General features: G+C 39.2%; 1 protein-coding gene across 5 annotated transcripts in view; it reads right to left on the bottom strand.

Moving 5' to 3' along the window:
• The window catches only part of LOC147020212 (glutamate receptor-interacting protein 2-like), a 588802-nt gene that overhangs the window by 179272 nt on the left and 388124 nt on the right, over positions 1-21406 (bottom strand). For all 5 annotated transcript variants that reach the window (XM_085895375.1, XM_085895376.1, XM_085895372.1 and 2 more), the window contains 2 exons: positions 6706-6786; positions 2981-3050 (listed from right to left, as the gene is read on the bottom strand). In XM_085895375.1, the coding sequence (XP_085751501.1) occupies positions 2981-3050; positions 6706-6786 (151 nt within the window). The remainder of the gene's footprint in view (positions 1-2980; positions 3051-6705; positions 6787-21406) is intronic.

The raw sequence follows: 21406 nt of genomic DNA, 5'->3' as shown, positions 1-21406 counted from the left end.
CTCGCAGACTCCCCGAGACCCTGACTTTAAAAAAAATTAATGCCATGAACAAACTTTGGTGCATCACGGGTGACGAAGGTTGTGGTCAAGTTTCATCAAAATAGTGTGTAGTTTTGGAGAACAGAGCAAATACCTATTTTTTTGAGGGGGAGGGGGTAAAAAAACCCCCCTCATGGACTCCCTTAATGAGCGCAGATTTTGATGCTGTCAATACACCTTCGTTAGGCATCAGATATGAAGCTTGTGGCCAAGTTTCATTAAAATCATGCGTTAGGTTCAAGCAATAATGACTGAAGTGTTTACTGACTCACTCACGTACAGACACTGCTTGATGGCATAAGCTCACCTGACTAAAGTCCAGGTGAACAAAGTCCAGGTGAGTTAAAGATGGGTAAACTGCTATCTATGAACATAAAACTGAAAAACATAAGCAGTGAAGCCTCGGTCCTGGTGAAATCTCTTACCATTAGTCTTACCAGTTTCCATGAAACAGTACCATAAATTTGGTACTGTTTGAACAGAGCTGGATCATGACTATGGCTATTAATTATGTACTATTGGAACCTTTAGACCTCTTTTTTGTGTACAAAACCAAGGTTCGTGGAAGAACTAAAACACAGAATGGATTGGGAAGCAACAGAACAAAAGCAACATCAGATAGGGAGGGGGTTTGGGTTGGCGGGGGGCACTATTTGGACCTTTTTATACCTCTTAGACCTTTAAACCCCTTTTAGACCATTTTCAGACCTTCAGACTCATTAGACTTTTTCGCTCTTATTCATTTCAGAGTGTGAAGTTAAGCTACTGTACTGGTACTGCACTGTGTGTGTATACCCATTTTAGTGAAAAACTCACACTACAAACGTATGTGAATCCTCGTGGACACAGCCCACCATATCTCTTGCCTATCCATGCCTGCATCTCATGTCATCATGCCCACCACATCTCACTTGCAAAACAGGTAGTGGACAAAAAAATGGAAAAAACCAACAGAATGTCACTTAGGAGGATGTTGGGCCATCACATGCATCCAGGATGGCTTGGATAGGATGTGGCATAGAATCATCAAGGGACTGGAACTTTTCTGCAGAAGTGACACCATTCTTCCACAAGTAAGTCCTCCAATTTATGTCGGTTTGATGGAGATGGAAACCATTGCCTTTGGAGCCTCTCCAAATAGGTCCACAAATGTTCTATGGGATTGAGTTACATCGATTGGGAGGGCCATGGAAGATGGGTATTTTCATCCTCATCTTTCTCAAATCACCCAGTGACACCATGTGCCCTGTGGACTGGAGCATTGTCATCTTGAAAGAGATACCCCTCCCAGCAAGGAAGAAATCATGCATCATGGGAGCAGATGATTGCTCAGGATGGTAATGTAGTGTGCTGCATCAACCCTGCTTTCTAATGGAATGAGTGGACCTAGCTATACTAAAAAATGTGCACCACACCATTATGGAACTGCTGGAACCTTTTACTGTTGGAAAAAGGGATGTCAGGTTGTAGAACTTCCTAGGCTGTCACCACACGTGAACACGTCCATTTGTCGAGAACATGGTGAAGGACGACTCATCAGAACATAACACATTCCTCCACTGCTTGGCAGTTCATTGCTTATGATCCTTGGACCAATGGACGAACAAACTTGTGTTGCCACGTGTTGTGATTAGTTTGTGCATAGCAAGCAGCGAAGGTATCCCCACCCCCCGCCCAGTGAAGTTCCCTTCTGACCTTTTTTGATGAAACTGGATGCTCACGACCCATGTTGAACTCCACACAAAATTTGTCCACCATTACTCTCCTGTTTTGCCTCGCAGTCGGGACTCATGCCCATGCATCGCACTTCTTGAGTGCGTGCTTCCACCTACTGTTGCCCTTCCATCCACTGTTGCCCTTCTTTTTCCCAGGCTATCACATTCGAGAAAGTTCCTCGTGACACGTTTGCACTTTCGGCAGCCTTTGTCATTTAAACACCTGTCAAATGTGTACAAACAATTCCAACCCATTCAAAGCCACTGAGGTTTCCTCTTGTGGCCATGCTGGCTCTTAATACCAGACTCGAGCCACATCCCACTTACATTTCCAGTACATGACAAGAGGACTTGATTGTGTGGACTTGCTTTAATCTGCCTTGTGTTAATCCTCAGACTGGAAAACAAAAAATTATTACTTTTCTCCCTGTTGTTCTATTGTCCTGAGGAAGCCTGCTGTGAAGCTGATGAAACATCACCTGAAACTGGACGGGTCTGCTCTTGCTTATCGCTCAAATTAGTAGAATAGATGTAGTTTACTTTCGGTGGGAAGCACCTTTCTTCTTCTTAAAAACACCAAAACATATATATGCATATTTATATGTATATGCATATACATTTATATACATACGTATATATATATATATATATATATATATATATATATATATATATATATATATATATATATATATACAATATATATATATATATATATATATATATATATATATACAATATATATACATATATATATATATATATATATATATATATATATATATATATATATATATATATATATATATATATATATATATATATATATATATATATATATATATATATATATATATATATACAAACAATACCCAATATCCTGTACCGATTTCTCAAATCCTTGAGTAAACATTTATTTATCATTTGCTTACTGATGACTCTTTACATTTACATTCTCTCTCCTTCCCTTACTTTTAGCATCTGAATCCAATTCAATCTTCAGCACAGTCAAAATAAAGACAGCATTTACGTCAAGGTTTGTTCTTGCAGAATATTTTCCATCTCCACAATTGAAAAAGGGAGCCCTGAATTTATTCATCGAAAAGTTCACAGAACCGATGACAAATTAGGTGAAATTACCCCTGTAAAACCGAAAGCATGTTAAAAATCAAAATATTGAGTAACCAACCATACAAATTAGAAACAGCTCCAGAAATCAACCAAACCTGTGTGCGATGCTTCCTTTCTGAATGTCGGAGATGATAAGTGGTTCTCCAATCTTCCTTCTTGCTGGTGCTGTAAATCCCAATAACAAGAAACACTTTAGTTTTACTAAATCCTGATGCGAAAACCTAAAGGATAAAAACATTGGGGCATGTAAGCAATGCTTTTATGTCCTTGTCTTTGTTTTCTTCTGGAGAAGCTCTAACGAAGCTCTAACTTTGACAAGAAATGAGTGTGGAACAACTTTATTTAAATGGGCATGCAGCATGTATTTTACATTTATTTTTAATTCATGATGTTGATAGGAATATGTGTTATAAAATCATTTATATTAAATTTTATGTTCAAGTAACTAACTTTTAATCACAATTTTTTTGTGCACAACTATCCTCTGATGGAACCAGCACTTTTTGGCTCGCTAGTAGAAGTTATGCAGATCTCGGAAGTTGCTTGAGTGTTAGGCATACATATGTGCTATCTACAATGCTATCAGTATTATGATATGCTCGTCTTCTTGCTCATCTCGTTCCTTGTTGTCAATTTCTTCTTTTGTGATTTATTGTCATAAATTTGATTTGTAAACAAAAACTAAACGTGTTGTCCAAAAAATGTCAAACGCTACTTTTAATCACGGATCAAATCATGGTCGTGTGCACATGAAAAGGTGTTGGATGTGGTTTGTACCCCATGACCATTCTCTCGGGCTCTGACATTGTAACAGCCTGTGTCTGTGTGCAATGTCTCTATAATATAAGAATGGTATAATAAACAATGTTATCGCTGCTGTAGCAGCAATCTTAGTTTAAACCAGAACCTCTTTATCTGCATTTTAGCAATTCCCAATCCAACATGTCAATTATGTTTTCCTTCCCTTTGTCTTCTCCAAGTTTTTTTTGTGTTTGTCATTGCCAAAACATTCCTCTTCACTGAATGTCAGGGCTGACAGGATAGCCTGGAGGTACGCGCACTCACTTCTAAGGTGTCTAGCTTGGGTTAGAATCACGACCCAGCTATAAACTGTCATCCTTGTGTTTCACAGGCAGGGTGATTCATCAATGTGTGTGCCATTTCTCGGATGGACGTTAAATGGGAATCCCATCTGCCAGCATTTGTCAGTGGACGTAACAGATTGCATGGTGTCCTTTGCGAAGAATAGGCGAGCTATCGCCGGCACACTGAACAAGTTCCAATTTCTGCCCAAACCAGCAGAGGGCATTGAATCGGCTACACAGCGATGCCCTCAGCTAATGATGCTACCCCGCACACGAATGAAGAAGAACTGAATGGCAAAGGCTTACTCTCAATTTTAAAGCACAGTCCTGCATCTTCAAGTTTAATGTCGAGCCCTATGGTGGGGCGGCTTCGCTCAAAAAAAAACAGGTCGATTGTGCACTTTCCCTTAAAAGCATGAAACTTGGCACATGGTTAGAGTAACACCATACAATGATTTTTAGTCCAGGGGCAACCAGAAATTGCACCCCGTATGGCGGCCATCTTGGATTTCAAAATGTCCACCACTGTGGACCTGTTTTGTTAAATCTACTATACTAAAAAAATAGAATATGTTTGTATGTATGTATGTTTGTTTGTTTGTTTGTTTGTTTGTTTGTTTTTTACTTACGAAATCTAAAGATTTCTCGGATACGAAATCTAAATCTAAAGATTTCGTAAGTATATTGATGACTTCCGTTTCTGTTTGTTACTAACGAAATCTAAAGATTTCGGAAGGATATTGATGACTTCCGTTTCTGTTTGTTTGTTTGTTTGTTTGTTTGTATGTTTGTTTGTTTGTTTGTTTGTAGGCATGATAACTCGAGAACGGAAGAAGCTACCAATGTCAAATTACACCACTTGATTCAGGAGGGTGATGGCTAGCACTGATTAGATTTTGGTCAAAATCGGTCAAAGGTCAAGGTCACAGTGAGGTCAAACATCCAAAAAATTATAACTCGAGAACGGAAGAAGCTACCAATATCAAATTACACCACGTGATTCAGGAGGGTGGTGGCTAGCACTGATTAGATTTTGGTCAAAATCGGTCAAAGGTCAAGGTCACGGTGAGGTCAAACATCCAAAACATTCGATTTTTGATGGTTTGGAACAGAATCATCGTAGAAACTTCTGGTTTGCGTCGCTCCCTTCTCGAGAGACAGCTTTTATGAGACAAGGTCAGAGGTCAAGTTGACGATTTCGTAAGTACCATTCTATGACTGCTTGTTTGTTTGTTTGTTCGTCCTTTATAGGCAGCCAAACCATTGGATGGAATGAGATGAAACTTGGCATGAGTGATCCTTGGGACATGAGAACGGACATGGGGGGGGGAGGGTCAAGTTCAAGGTCAAAGATCACAGGGTCAAGGGGTCAAGGTCACCAGGTAACTTCAATTTCTCAATTTCATCCGATCGAGATGGGACCATCGCCATTCGACAGATTATCAAAATTAAATGACACAGTTGATTGACGACATTCACTTCCGACTTTCGAGTTATGACGTCATAAATTGACTAAAACGTCAATTTTTCATGTTTCTTTGTCCTTTATAGACGGCCAAACTGTTGGATATAATGAGATGAAACTTGGCATATGTGATCCTTGGGAACGGACATAAGGGGATCAAGGTCAAGGTCAAGGTCAAAGGTCACGGGGTCAAGGTCACCGGATAACGTCAGTTTCTCAATTTCATCCGATCGAGACGGGACCATCACCATTCAACAGATAACTGTACCCGCCCATGGGCGGGTACTTTACTCGTATCTCCTAAACTAGTACAGATATCGAGACAGTTGAATCGCCTATAACTACATTTTAGGGCTCTAGGAATGCAATGGTGACAATAAGTACTTTTGTCTGAAAGATTTGTCTTTTTGCTCAAGACGTGTTAAATTTCTACTGCATTGCTTCTTTTGAAGCACCCTGTATGTAAGAGCGAGTTGATTCTGTGTGAAGCCTTTTGTTTGCTTTAAAAAAAAAAAAAAAAAAAAAAAAATATATATATATATATATATATATATATATATATATATATATATATATATATATATATATATATATATATATATATATATACAATTCCAGAGTGAGATTAGGTTGGAGCATGGCTTACGGTTCAAAAGTGAATCAAACCAATTGGTTTTAATTATTGATATCCCATTTGCAGAAAGGAAATTAACATGCAAAGGTTTCACAGTTTCCATGGAATGATATCGAGTATAAATAGTGGTTGCGTGAACCTGTAAGACCTTACACAAGTAATGAGGGGGCCAGGTTGGCCCATCATTGCCGTGTTGCACTCCCGAGTTAAGTTTTGCTGCAGGTGTAAATAAAAACATCCATTTCTGCCCTCACACGATTTTCTCTGGGTGTTTCTTTCTCTCATAATGAAACATCCTTTGACACACTGTGGCATTATATGTGGAAATATTCTGCCTTTTCTCTTCGGGCCCCTAAAAGGGACAAGAGTCCAAGGCATCATGGATTCTGTTGGAGTTTCTTAGGTTTACAGCCTGTGGCATTTCATTCAATTTCACCAAACTTGGCAAATTCATTAAGAATCCACTTCTGCACACTACAATTGATTAATAGGAAATGGCTGCACAGGGACTTTCTATTAACCCTTGTGCCGATGGAAGGCTGCTCAGCCTATGGAGGTAGTCGTTTTCCAAGTGCGGATTTATGTCTGGCCTGGGATTTATTTGCAAGATGTATAATCACCAGAAAGGATACTCACAGCTGAGTTTGATTCCGATGTGAGTTCCCTTCTTCTTTGGCAGCTTGATATGAAATGTACCACTGCTTGGAACGATGGACTCTGAAAACAGACCACACACCAAATGACATTTGATCATGCAGAACCATTTTGCAGTTATCTGCCATTCTCAGCTCTCTTGACACCTGCTAAACAATGGCATGCCGAGTGACTAAGCGACTTAACTGCAGCACAGCTAGAGGGCATTACACTGGCAGGAAGCAAACGACATATGAATAATGCTGTCTGCTTTTAGATGATTTTTAGTGGAAATCTAAAACAACCAAGATGAATCAATTTGCATAACCATTCAGGATGGAGTGTGTTGAGTGGTGTTGATGAGTTCAGTGATGTGAAAAATGCTCAGCATTAAAGACACCACATCAGGTGTGCCATTCTACCTTCACTATGCTAATTACCTTTATGATGTGCTATATGCTTTAATTATCTTTTGACAAATCTAGTTGCAAACTGATGAAAATTACAACCTTAAAATACAGAAAGGAGTGGTTTAGAAGCTCACAAATCCTTTTTGATGAATGAGATGGTGTCTATATGAATTTATCATTATCCATTATACAATTATCCTGCCACAAAACATATTGTCTATCAAATTATGACCATGCAGCTGTAAATGAAAACACAAGTGGGAGTGGGGGAGGGAGGGGAAGCTTAAACTTACCCATGATGGCTTTGACTGTAGAATAACAATAGCACCAGTCCCTTGATTGACTGCAAATTTCCTCCAAATAAAGCTGGAAGGAAGGCTGCGCTGCTTTGCCAATATAGATATCTTTTACTTGGCTGTACTTGCAATAATTGGAGCACTGAAATCAAACCCGAGACACCAGTGCACTTCCCTACAACAACACAAAAGCTGACAACCTTGGTCGCCCAACATTGAAAATAAATGAGTGTTTTGCATCAACACTCCATTCCTGCTCTCTCATTAATGGCTGGAAGCCCTAACTTTTAAACAAGACGTCAAGATTGTCTCCCTGGACATATCTCGGTCATTCGACACAGACTGGCATCCTGCTTTACATACTGCTTATTTCAGAAGTCAGTGGCCTCTGTTTTTACCGCCTCTCCTCCAGTCGAGCTACCTCTGCTCTCTCAACCTTCTGACAATCCTGAGTAACATCAGAATGTACACACGCTCCCAGTAACTCACTCCTGGTTAAACTCCCAAAATGCAGGCTGACTGCACACTTTAGCTTTTTTGTTTCTTGCTTCTGACATCCGTATGACCGTCTTCCAGATGTTCTTCTATCCCACTCTTCCCTCCAGAGCTCCAAGCAGGTGGTGCACCATCACCTTCTGTCATTCCCATCCTCACCCACAATCTTTCTTGCCATTATTAAACCTTCCGAACCCAACCATCTTCTTGCTCATTCCTCCCTTCTTGCTCGTTCACTTGCTTACTTATTGTGTCCAACTATTGTCTCTGCACAACTGAACAGTGTTGACATCCTGCCAGTTGGAGTAGTCGGGGTCAGGGTCAGGGGCTTGCACGATCTCTGGAGATTGTGGCATCAACGTGCAGTGAGCTTGCCTTCATGATTGTCAGAGGGCTCACTTGTGACTCCTTGCAGTGTTCCCCCATAGTGCCCTTCGTTCTGGAGACCTACCAACACGTATCCTTCAAAGACCTTCCCTGATTTATTCCCATTGTTAGTCTCACCCCAAAGGGGATGCTAGACTATTGCAATGCCCTTGTCTATCTGTCTGTCTGTGTTCACGTGCACTGTATATATTTTCGCTTTAAAAATAGTTTTCTCTGCAACTGCTTATCCAACCGATGCAAAACTTTAAACATAGGAGGAACTCCCCATCAATAATGGTTTATTGCTAATTCTGACATCATAGGTCATATAGTATGACAGCCATATTGAATAAAAGGAAAAAAATTGGAGATTATTTTTTTAGAAACCGCTGAAGAAATTTTTTTGAAACTTTGCATAGGTCAACTCTGATGATGACGTAATCGGTGAAGCGGTATTCCATCCATAATTGATTGAATTGAAATCTTTATCGGAAAAATCTGAAACTTCTTATATCTGATTTATGTCCGGATGTGAGTGAAGATTTAAATATTTGACGTTCATAACCCATGCCAAGAAACTATGTGACATAATCGGGTGCATGGATGATACGAGTTTATGGGCCAAAATAGGAGTGGGCCATAATAGTCGTGTGCTCAGTTATGATGATATTTTTGTTCAGAATGACTGCGCAAGGTAAGACTGCTCTCTACGAGCGCCGTTCTAGTTTGTGGAGTAATTTTAATACATCTGAATTAAATGCATTAGTTTTGGATTTCTGAGTTGCGTGTAGTTATTACTTGGCAATGTTTTTTTTTGACAAGTATTGTATGTTGATCGCTTCCGTTTGTTACTTGGCAATTATTTTTTTTTGACAAGTATGTTGATCGCAGCCTGGTGTTGGCTTAGTGGTTAGGGTGGCGGCTTGGGATCCCAGGGTCCTGAGTTCAAGCCCCGTTGGCTGCTGAAATAACACCAGGGGGTTGACTCAGCCTGTCATCCATCTGAGGTCGGCGAAGTGAGTACCAGTGTACTGGTCCGGTGTATGCCCCGGTTAGAATAGGTATACCATATCCCTGTGTGCCGTAAGAGGCGACCAGGGTTGGCATCAGGAAGGGCATCCGGCCATAAAACATTGCCTCAAGAAAAAACCAACCCCTGCACAGCAGGGAAAAATGGCTGTAAAAACGGTCATTTTTTATGTTGATCGCCTCCATTTGTTTATGTGTTTGTGTGTTTTGTTTGTTTGTCTGTCTGCTCGCCCCCAGCCCAAACCGCTCAACCGATCGTTCTGTAATGTTCAGAGATTAATGCCACTGACCCTGTGACAGTCCCGCATTGAAGTTTTGTAAAATTCCGTCGACCGAAAAGGTGGTCGACACAGGCAAATTTGAGCCAAATTTTCTAAAATCCTCAAATTTCATCCGATTGACTTGAAATTTGAACAGGATTTGCATTTCAGGTCAGTGAATTCAACCACATTACTTTTGAGGTTATCATAGGTCAAAAGGTCAACATAGGCCAGAAGATCAATCCAAAATAGGCCAAATTTTTTAATTGCTTCTAAAATTTTCAATTTTCATCCGATTGACTTGAAATTTGAAGATCATTTGCAGGTGAGGTCGCTGAATTCAAACACATATTAATTTTGTAGTAAACATAGGTAAAAAGGTCAAAATAGGCCAAAAGGCCAATTTGGGGTAAATTTTCTAATTCCTCAATTTCATCCGATTGAGTTGAAATTTGAAGACCATTTGCACGTCAGGTCGCTGGATTCAAACACATATTAATTTTGAGGTAAACATAGGCCAAAATGTCAAAATAGGCCAAAAGGCCAATTTGGGGCAAATTTTCTAAATCCTCAATTTTCATCCGATTGAGTTTAAATTTGAAAAGCATTTGCACATCACGTCACTGATTTCAACCACCTGTTAATTTTGAGGTAAATATAGGCCAAAGAGTCAACATAGGCCAAAAGGCCAATTTGGGCCAAATTTTCTGAAATCCTTACTTTTCATCCAATTGACTTGAAATTTGAAGAGCATTTTCATATCAGGTCGCTTAATTCAACTCCCAATTCATTCAAGGTTAAAAGGTCAACAGGCCTAATTTCTAAAATTGACAGATAGGGCCAAAAACGACATATATCACTATATCTCAAAAAGTTGTGGACTAGTTATGACAAAACAAGGTGGATGAGTTGAATAAGTGACAAGAAGAAGCGGATTGGATTTTGGTTCAGATCCAGCCCATCAGTGGGATACAAAACGTGAACTGTTCCACCTGGCAGAGGTATGCACTTTATTGAGTGCCACTCTACTTTGTGCTGTTTTTCCAAGTTCTCACTCTATGAGTGATTTTTCATTTGTCTGTCTGCTCACCTTTAATCACCTACAGGTCACAATTTTAAATCGATCTTCACGAAACTTCACCAAATGGTCGAGTTGGTGGTCCGACAGAATCCAATTTATTTTTTCGGTCAAAATGCCAAAAAGTAATCATAGGCCAAAGGTCAACAACTTTTTCAAAGTTCTAAAATTGGTAATTTTCATTCCATTGACTTGAAATTTGAACAGGATTTTCACATCAGCTCACTGAATTCAACAACCATTTAATTTTGTGGTCAATATAGGTTGAAAGATCAACATAGGCCAAAAGGTCAACATGGGCCAAGTTTATAAAATTGTCAATTTCCATCTGACCATCCGATAGAATTGAAATTTGAAGAGGATTTGCCTATCAGGTCACTGACTTCAACTTCCAACTATTTTTGAGGTCAACATAGGCCAAAAGTTCAACATTGGCCAAAGGTCAACAACTTAGGTGAGATTTCTAAATCCTCAATTTTTATCCAATTGACTTGAAATTTGAACAGGATTTTCATATCGGCTCACTGAATTCAACAGCCAATTATTTTTGATGTCCACATATGCTAAAAGTTATGACAAATCCATACAAAGCTTTCATCAGCAGTCTGATGGAGGACTGATGTCTCCTCTGGGGTGGTGCTCCTGCCTCACACCTAGCTCGACTTCTCACTGTGGAAAGCAAGGCTTTTCATTAGTATCTCCTGCAATGAAGCTGAGTCTTTGGGTCTCTCTCTGTCTCTCACCACAAGAAGGTTGGTGGTTTCTCTGTCTTCTACCATCTCCTCTCCAGCCTTGTCCCCTATGCTCTGTCTGTGCTCTGTCCCCCCTATAATTCTGCAGGACACTCGAGGTCTGCCAAAAACTCCTTTTGTTGAAACTGCCAAAACCAAGAATTACTGCTCACTTTCACTCTTTCATTCCTCTTTTTCCCCGCCTCTGGAACAAACTCCCAGACTCTCTTCAATCCCACTCCTCCCTCAAGGTCTTCACAACAGCTGTTCACCACCATCTCATATCTTCCCCCATCCAAAATCTTGATCTTTTCTACCCCCATTAATCAACCCCAAACCCACCTCCTTCAAATTCGCTCGATTCCTTCCTGAAAGTCCCTGTAGTGTCCATCTTGTTTACCCCATGTACCCCACTCCATCCCTCTCCCTTCCGCAGATCTCCTAATGTCTCTGTTCCCCATTGTTTTGTGCTTCTCTCTCCTGCCCCTATTGTCTCCTGCCTTGTTAGATGTTCTATGTGTTAGCTATTACACGAGCCTCAACATGGTAAACAAAACAAACAACAAAAAAATGGGTCAACATAGGCCAAAGGTCAACAACCTCAGTGTACTTTCTAAAATCCTCAATTTTCAAATGATTGACCTGAAATTTGAACAGAATTTGCACATCAGGTCAATGAATTCAACCACCAATTATTTTTAAGGTCAAAAAGTCAACATAGGACTAGTTTTTAAAATTTGAGAGATAGGGCCAAAAAACAATATATATCATGATATCTCAAATAGTTGTGGATGAGTTATGACAAAACTAAGCGGATGAGTTGGTTAGATGATGAGAACAAGCAGATTACATTTTGGTTCAGATTCGGCCCATCAGTGGAATACAAAGCATAAACTGTTCAGCCTGGCAGAGGAATGTGCTCTTGCGAGTTCCATTCTACTTTGTTCTGTTTTGCCAAGTGTTGCTCTATGAGGGATTTTTCATTTATTTCTTCATTTGTTTCAGTTTATCTTCCATCTGGGAATCTCCATTTGTATTGTCTTACGTGCTTTTAATAAGCTTGTTATTTGTTAAGAATACATGTCATCTGATTCCCGCCTCTCGGACCTGCATGATCCGTTTTGGCATTTGGAAAATCACTGGGGGAGATAGAAGTTTCTTAAACAAACTTATTTAAAGAGAATGTTGGAATACAGATCCTGTCAGTGGGATGAAGCTGCATTTCCTACTTGATCGTAGTTTCATTTAATTTGGCCATTCATGAAGCATATTGGTTCATTTTGGTGGAATCACATTAGCAGTACCAATCAATGTGACAAATTATTATTATTATTATTATTATTATTATTATTATTATTATTATTATGTTATCGATGCAACTATTATATTTTTATTACTATAAGATAGGGGCAGGCTTACAGCTGTTGCAGAGTTTGTTTCTACAATTAGTGCCCCCGATTTTTAATACTACCCTGGAGTTTCTTATAACCCTTGGGAGTATTAAACCACCATTAAGGGTTTTTCTTTTCTTTTTTCTTCCTGCACTCCGAAATTCCGATCGGTATCAATTTCCGAGCTGTATCTCAGAGCTGGCTGAGACTTTCAGAATGAAATTTTGGATCAATCATAGCAATAAAAAGTATGCGGGGTTGACATAATATTTTTGACCTTGACCGAATTTTAAGGTCGTGACCCAACTATAGACATTTTCACATTTTTAACCATAACTCGACTAAAGTTTGTCAGATTGGAACAGAGTTTGTCAGATAGATAACCTAGAGCAATGCACATTTACATTTAGGTTACATCATACCCCTCCAGGTTAAAGGTCAAGGTTAAATGGTGGTCTGAAAAAATCCACATTTCTATTTTGTTATTGCTCAATTTTGCCGACATGGAATCCCAAAGACCACTTGGCCTTCCAAGATGTTCTTGCATTATAACAGTGTACCGGCACTGAAAATGTGCATCTGATATTTGATTAGTGTCTTTGACCTACTTTTTTGGATTGTGACCTAATTAACAACAACAACCAAATTTTTTTTATCATAACTTAAATAATTTTCCTCCTTTGTAGGATCACTAGGTGGATGTAGTTGTTGTTGTTGTTGTCTATGTTGTCTATGTCTATGTCGTAATATCTATGTTGTTGAGTTTTTTGACGAGATCGTAGATGGAGACATATTTTCTTAATTTACCCTCTATCCCTAAATGTTGAAGGTCAAGGTCATTTGACAGTCCAAAATGAATATGGCCATCATTGGATAGCGGGCCAAGACTAAGTCATAGGCAATCAGCAAGGGCAAGTCAGGGGAGCATTGCCCTTGGCAAATACCTTGTGGTCGCAGATATCTAGTTGTTGCTATGATTACTGGAAGCATCCATTCCCCAAAGGAGCGCCCAGGTGGGTTATGTTATTATCATAATTCAAATGTGTAATTCAAAATACCTCTCCAAAATACCTCTCACTGCATAATTAAAAACACATCATTGCACTGGAAAGAATAGGGATAGGAATACTGCACTGTGAAGGGTGGGGACTTTTAACACCCTTTTCCACCTGGAGCAGCACTACATGATGCAAATTCTCAATATACATGTGTATTGCCTCCCCCCCCCCACTCCTGTCGAAGGCGATAATTTTTTTCATATGTCTTCAGGTGTATATAACCGAAGATGTGGACTCAGAATGTGGGATTCAACATGGAACTGATTTTTACCATTTCGTTTGTTCCCATGGTTGATACTTGATGATTAACGAATTACCAGAATAATTTGTCAGCAGAGATGCTTCTTCTCTCCTAAACATTCATGAACCAAGAAGTGAAATGGTATTCCAAGTCCAAATAATCCAGTCCCGATCATTCTGTTTGAATTCAGCACTCAGTGTGTGTTTTCAAGAATCTAGAACATGCTTTTTGACCGTGGGAAATTCTCCAGGGTATACAAAAGGTATTGAATGTGTTGGATAAGAAATCTTTGTTCGGAGTGATTCACATCGTCAAGTTGATGAAGGCAAATGTTCAGTTGATGACAAAACCGTAATTCTGAAGGTCACTTCCATGTCAAACCTTGTTCAAAACGTCAGGCATTGATTTGTTTTGATCATTATGTCATTTGTTTTATTATATGCAACAACTTCTTTTCATTCAATTGGATTTTTATGATGAGACAATAATTTTTTAAAATGTTGAGTTTTGAGCAAAAGTATTTTTTCATTAGAGTCCAATACCTCCTTTCAAATGTATTAAAGCATTCTTTTTCTATATTTAGAATAATGTTGAGAATTTTTTTTTTGTGGGAATAGTCCCACAAAAAAGTTCCCCTTGCTCTATTTGGCGAAATCACATTTTCCAGTGCAATGTAAATTTTTGCGCACCCCCCCCCCAAACTAAAATTATGGCTCGGCACCTGCCCCCACCCCTCAAGACCAGTAGCAAAGATTAAAAAAAACATCTCTACATTAATTAGGGGCCATGCTGATCCTATGTAGCAAGTATGGATGTAATCAGCCCAGAACTGTAGGAGGAGTAGTGTGACAAACACTGGTTTGTGAATTATCGTAAGGATTATCATTAATTCCATTTTTCTTTATGTCAATGAAGATTAGAAGTGGAAAGTATGTGGGATCGTTTTTATGAATCAATATCCCATATTTTTGTCAAACAAGATTGACTTTGACCAGCGTTTAACAATAGCATTGGAAAACTGCGAAACCACAAATCCTCCACGAGCCTCGATCATGTATACAAAAAAAAAGACTTGTTCAAGGTTGTCTTGATTTCAACTGAATGAAAGGACTGCATGATGCTTAAAATATCAGGAAATTATCAATGATAATCTGCATACAAATGCATCCGTGATGCAACTCCACAGCATCACAAGCAAAACTAGAAGGGCACTCGGTAGAGCACATACCTCCACCATGTAATGCCTGATCCACAAGAACATATCAGGCCCAATACAATTTTGAAATATCTTGCTATATATCTTTTTTGGCACCATCTCTCAATGGTGGTCACTTTTAAAATTAAATAATTCTCGTATCCAGATCGGGATTCGGATCTTTACCAAAATCGAATCAATTAGTCCGTGCCACACACCGAACATGTCCACCAAGTTTCATCTGAACCCATCCACAACCTTTTGAGATATCGTGCTATATATTAGTTTAGCCACATTTCTCAATGGTAAAGAATCACTTAAAAATTATCGGATCCGAATTCGGATGTTCATGAAAATTGAATCAATTTGTCCTTGTCCACACCCATGTGCACCAAGTTTGGTCTGAATCCGTCCACAAGTTTTTGAGATATCGTGCTATATATATTTTTGGCCTTATCTCTCAATGGTGAAGAATCACTAAAAATTCTAGTGGTCAGATCCAGATCTGGATCTTCACCAAAATCGAATCAGTTCATCCTTGTCACACACCCAACCTGCCCACCAAATTTCATCCGGGTCTGTCCAAATCGTTTTGAGATATCCTGCACAAAGACAAACAGACAAACAAGAAGACGTCATGCAGAGCACAATACTTGCAAAATCCATAAAACAGATTTGACCTCAAAAATAATTGATGGTTGAATTCAACGACCAAATATGCAACTCCCCTCAAATTTCAAGTGAATCCGATGAAAATTGACAATTTTAGAAATTCGGCCTATGTTGTCCTTTTGGTCTAAGTTAACTTCAAAATTAATTGGTGGCTGAATTCAGTGACCTGATATGCAAATTGTCTTCAAATTTCAATGTCAATGGGTTGAAAATTGAGGATTTTAGAAATTCCAGCTAAGTTGTTGACCTTTGGCCTATGTTGACCTTTTCATCGATGTTGACCTCAAAAATAATTGGCTGTTTATTTAATTCAGTCACCTGAAATATAAATCCTCTTCAAATTTCAAGTCAATCAGATGAAATATGAGGATTTTAGAAATCTCACCTAAGTTGTTGACCTTTGACCTATGTTGACCTTTTGGTTGATGTTGACTTCAAAAACAATTGGCTGTTTGAATTCAGTCACCTGAAATATAAATCCTCTTCAAATTTCAAGTCAATTGGATGCAAAGTGAGGATTTTAGAAACCTCAACTATTGGCCTATTTTGACCGTTTGGTCGATGTTGACTGCAAAAATAATTCGCTGGTTGACTTAATTGACCTGAAATATAAATCCTCTTCAAATTTAAAGTCAATCGGATGACAGTTGAGGATTTTAGAAATCTCACCCAAGTTGTTGACCTTTGGCCTATGTTGACCTTTTGGCCTATGTTGACCTTGTGGCAAAAAGGTGACATCCTGTGTCAAAGACAAGGTCAACTTTGCAGCGTCTCACATTGGATGAGTTCTTAAAATTATTGTACTGACTAGCTGCCCTGTCACAAATATTTTTCAGTGAGAACCCTGGGGGAAATCGGCTTTGGAGCGTGACAAGAATACCTTGATGAAGTTGTGCACAATGTCGGAATCTTATTTGCTACAATCACTGTTTACACAAATGCTGAGGCATTGCAACTGGCCATGTCTTTGGTAGTAGAAAGAAAAAGGGTGGTGTTGCCTGGGTGCTTTCCCAATAGTAACTTTGAGCAATATCGTGAACTAGGAATGAGTAGTTCTTCGCAAAATCAAGAAGCACGACCAGTATCTCGAGGAAAGCAACTGTTTCTTCCAATCATGGAAGGTAAGCACAGCCTGTACTTTGGCAATGGTGAGTTGTCAAGTTATCAACTTGAGTTGCCAGTTGTTGAACAAAGTCTTACACACACTCCATTCTTGTGATGATAGATGTATATTCTATGTGACCCCACTGCTTAAAACAAATCTCATTGCAAGATTGTGTGTGTGTGTGTTTTTCTGTGTGTGCGTGTTATAAACTCGAGTCATTAAACCTGAGAGGTAGTTGAGAGATTGGAACAGAAAGACTTGTAGACTGTTTTGGAATTGTTTTCTAACTTTTGCCAGAATGGATTGTAAATTTCAGTTTCATTGATCATTGCAACACATTTAATATGCACTGGTTACCAAAAAACATTGGTTATAAAATGGAAGATCCTCATTCAAAAAATAAGGCTTGACTGACTCTGGTATGGCTGCTCTGCATGAAAAGTTCATTTCTGATATTTCGACCAACAGAAAGGTAGTTTTAGTTGAATATAACAATCCTCTTTCCTGGATACAACCCAGGACTAGACGGCTCATAGATAAGCATTCATTTATGTTACAAATTAAGCGATTCTCCCAAGCTGCTTTGTGTACAATAATACAAGAATGGAATTTTTTTTCATGATGTCTAACAAAATGGCATTTAATAGGAATATTCTTAATGTTTTGTGCACAAGTTGCAATTATGAAGACAAATGGATAAACACGGTGCCATAAACACACTAAAGGCTGAAAAATATATTATAAACATTTGTAACTACAACTCACATTTCTGCTTCATGTAAACACAGCAAATGGAAAACACAACGCACTATTTGCCAGTGTAATTGCAGTGGACACTTACACAAAGCAAAATGCTTGTAAAAACAAAAACAGAGAAACAATTTCCGTGGATAAACAACGAATCGCAATATTTCCACTCTTTAAATTGCAAGAAATAAAGTACAAACAAATACTATCCAGGGAGCTTGAAAAAATACGCAAACGTCAATTTAATGCAATATTAAGCTAAGGACTTAAAAACAATTTGATTAATTCATGATATTTCTGATTTATTCAAATCAGTCATAAGCAAACCATTTAATTTAAACTTCTACTCAGTTACAAGGGAGTTTTAGAAGGTAATTACTTTTCAGAGGTAGCACTATAATGTCGGTCCCAAGGTAAATTGGCGGTATGATGTGAACTCGACTCAGTAGTGAAATCGTGAGATTCTTCGCTTTGAGTATAGGAGGTCGGCAGTTTAAACCCCGTCCGAGTCATACCAAAGACTTTTAAAATGGTATATGCTGCATCCTTGTTTGGCATTCAGCATTTAAAAAGTTAAGAGCATTGACAATTCCCATGGGTTGGCATCCATGGAGGAGGAGGAAATTCCACCTTAGGAAATGCCCCGCTGAGTGCGATGAGAAAGGTTGCACCATTGTTGTGGCATCACTGGTAGCCATAGTGCACTGGGAAGTGATGGAACTTCCCCCAAGCTCAGTGGCTGCGTTTTTCTCTTCTCATAGTCCTGCAGTGTGTGTGTGTGTGTGTGTGTGTGTGTGTGTGTGTGTGTGTGTGTGTGTGTGTGTGTGTGTGTGTGTGTGTGTGTGTGTGTGTGTAAGCTCCACTGTGAGCCTGAGATCCTGTATAAAATAAAAAAAGTGGTGAACTGGATTCACACATACATCAGACGATCAGAGGAGGCAGGAGGTAGATTAACCTCCTAACTGAAGGTTATAAATGTGCCAGCGAGGTTTTTAACAGTAAACCAACAATGATAATTCCTCTCAGACTAACAATCGGTTTCCAGAAGCTTAGAATCCAAATCCTTAATCCTAGTACTTTCAGCCAGATTTAAAGCCACATCCTCTGGGATACCAGGACAGCATCCTCCTCACAAAAACCCAATGATAAGTATTATTAGAATTCATAACACCACCACTAAGAGTAATAATGAAAAACTTATCACAACATGAATAAGGCATAAGGCATTAAAAATAGAAAGACACGATCAAAGGACAAAGATTCCACATGTGGCTTCACCCAAGAAGCAGACCATCAATCGGAATTATTCATGATTGGTCATGATTCTTGCTGGAAGAGAGTTCAAACTCTTGTAGGAATGTGGTGGCAAATGAAAATAGAAGAGCTCGACAAGTTTATATAGCATTGGTCCAGGGGCTACAATGGATCAGTTCATCTGTCCTTTACATTAGGCATTTGCCATTGCTTTCAAGCCCTCTAAAAACAACTAGAGCAAGGTCGATGGCCTTTACATTAGGTGTCTGCCATTGTTTACAAACCCGCTCTAAAAACAACTCGAGTGAGGTCGATGGTCTGCCATCGCAAATCGCCACGCTTCACACCGAAAGCAGAGTTGAAATATGGTAAAAGGTTCAACCAGGAATGATCTAATATCAAGTTTTGTGTTAGAATTTTTTTTTCTTCCTGTTTTGAGCCTCTGACCCAAGTCTCCACCCCATGGCATGAACCGGGTTGTCAAAGAAAAAAATCGTTATGTGTTTCATGCACCCCCAATGTTGATTGCATATACAAAGTTTCATAAAAACATGTTAAACTAGAAGGGCACTCTTCGACGTCACAACATCGCCAGATATGCCTCCAGCCACATTATTACATCATCATATATACTTGTACCAAGTTTGATTTAAATCCCTGAACCCAGATTTAAAATATTAAATAATTCTGGCTGCCAGACCATGTATCCATTCAGGTTGAAATTTAAAACATTTTCCCCATGACTACTCGATCATAACTGTGACGTTTCATGTCGACTGATGAAGCGGTTCAAGAGAAATAATTTTTAAAACATTTTTGTTCAAACCAATATCGCTGCCAGAACATGTGACCTATTGATTATTTGTGAACACGGTGGTATCCCCAAGGCTTGGAGATTTTCCCCGATATTGGTGGTATCCCCGATCTGTCAAGCCGTTCTGGAGAAGAAGATTTTTAAAGGTTTATTCTTCAAAAAATAATTGCTGTCAAACCATGTGACCTATGATGTCATAGGAGGAGAACTTTTTGTTCCTCATGGATAGGCGATAATAACTGTAAAGTTCTGCCTTGATCTGTTCAGCCGTTTCGGAGAAGATTTTTGAAGGTTTTATGTTAAAAACAACGTGGCTGCAGAACCACGTGACCAATGATGTCATTATTTCCACACCCCGCCCCCTACAATTTTTTTTTGTATACGGTGGTCCTCGGTGTCCTAGATGCCCTGGTCCTAGATGACCTAGATAAATTTAGTCCTAGATGACCCTCAAAAATGTTCATACCGATCGGATAGAGTGTTCAACGCATGCAATTATGACGTCATAACAAACCACCTATGACATCATCAAAAAAATCATTCTTGTTTCGCATGGGGAGTACTTCACATGTGCCAAGTTTCAATTTTTTCGACCGAGCAGTTTGGGAGATAAGGAAGTCCAAAGTTTTTCCTTTTTTCCAACATGGCTGCCACACTACGTGACCTATGATGTCATAATTATCATTAAAACATTCTACATGAGTAGTTGCACCTATGGTGAAAATTTATTGTCAATCGGATAAGCGGTTGCAGAGAAAACAGAGAAAATTAGCATGGACTGGTGTCTGTACGTACGGACGTATGCACGGAGGGACGGACAACCCAAAAACATGTCACTGGTGATTTCATCACTGGAGACATAAAAACGTGCCTGTAATTGCATTTTTGGTATTTGATTGTTTGACCCCCGCCCCAGGGGATGGGGCCAAAAAACGATACTGTTCTCGTACCTTTTTGCCATGTGCTGATGATAACGACCAAGTTTGATGAATTTCTGCACAACTGTTTAGGAGGAGATAGCATGACAGATAGACAGATAGACAGATAGACAGATAGACAGACAGACAGACAGACAGGGTCGATAACAATATCCCCCCGTTTTTTTTTCAAAACAGTGTGGGGATAATAATAATTATTATACAGGGGAAATAGGCATTGTATATTATGTACAATAAAACACAACAATTACCTCCGCCACCAAAGGTGAAGGAGGTTATGTTTTCCCCCCTTTTCTGTCTGTCTGTCTGTCTGTCTGTCTGTTTGTTTGTGTGCAGGATATCTCAAAAAGTTGTGGACGGATCCGGATGAAATTTGGTGGACCAGTTCGGTGTGTGACAAGGACGAACTGATTACATTTTGGTGAAGATCCGGATCCGGATCCAACTACTAGAATTTTTAAGTGAAGCTGTCACCATTGAGAGATTGGGCCAAAAACGATATATAGCACGATATCTCAAAAATGTATTGATTGGACCCGATATGTTCTCATGGATGAGGCATTACGTAGCAGAGGTATGCGCTCTATCGAGTGTCCTTATAGTTATGCCAGTAATCCTAATTTA

Source organism: Eptatretus burgeri, chromosome 9 (genome assembly GCF_056783735.1).
Source record: "Eptatretus burgeri isolate ZD-2024b chromosome 9, Ebu_testis_v1, whole genome shotgun sequence".
NCBI lineage: Eukaryota > Metazoa > Chordata > Myxini > Myxiniformes > Myxinidae > Eptatretus > Eptatretus burgeri.
The sequence above is the reverse complement of the archived record's forward strand: the minus strand, read 5'-3'. Positions and strand labels throughout refer to the sequence as shown.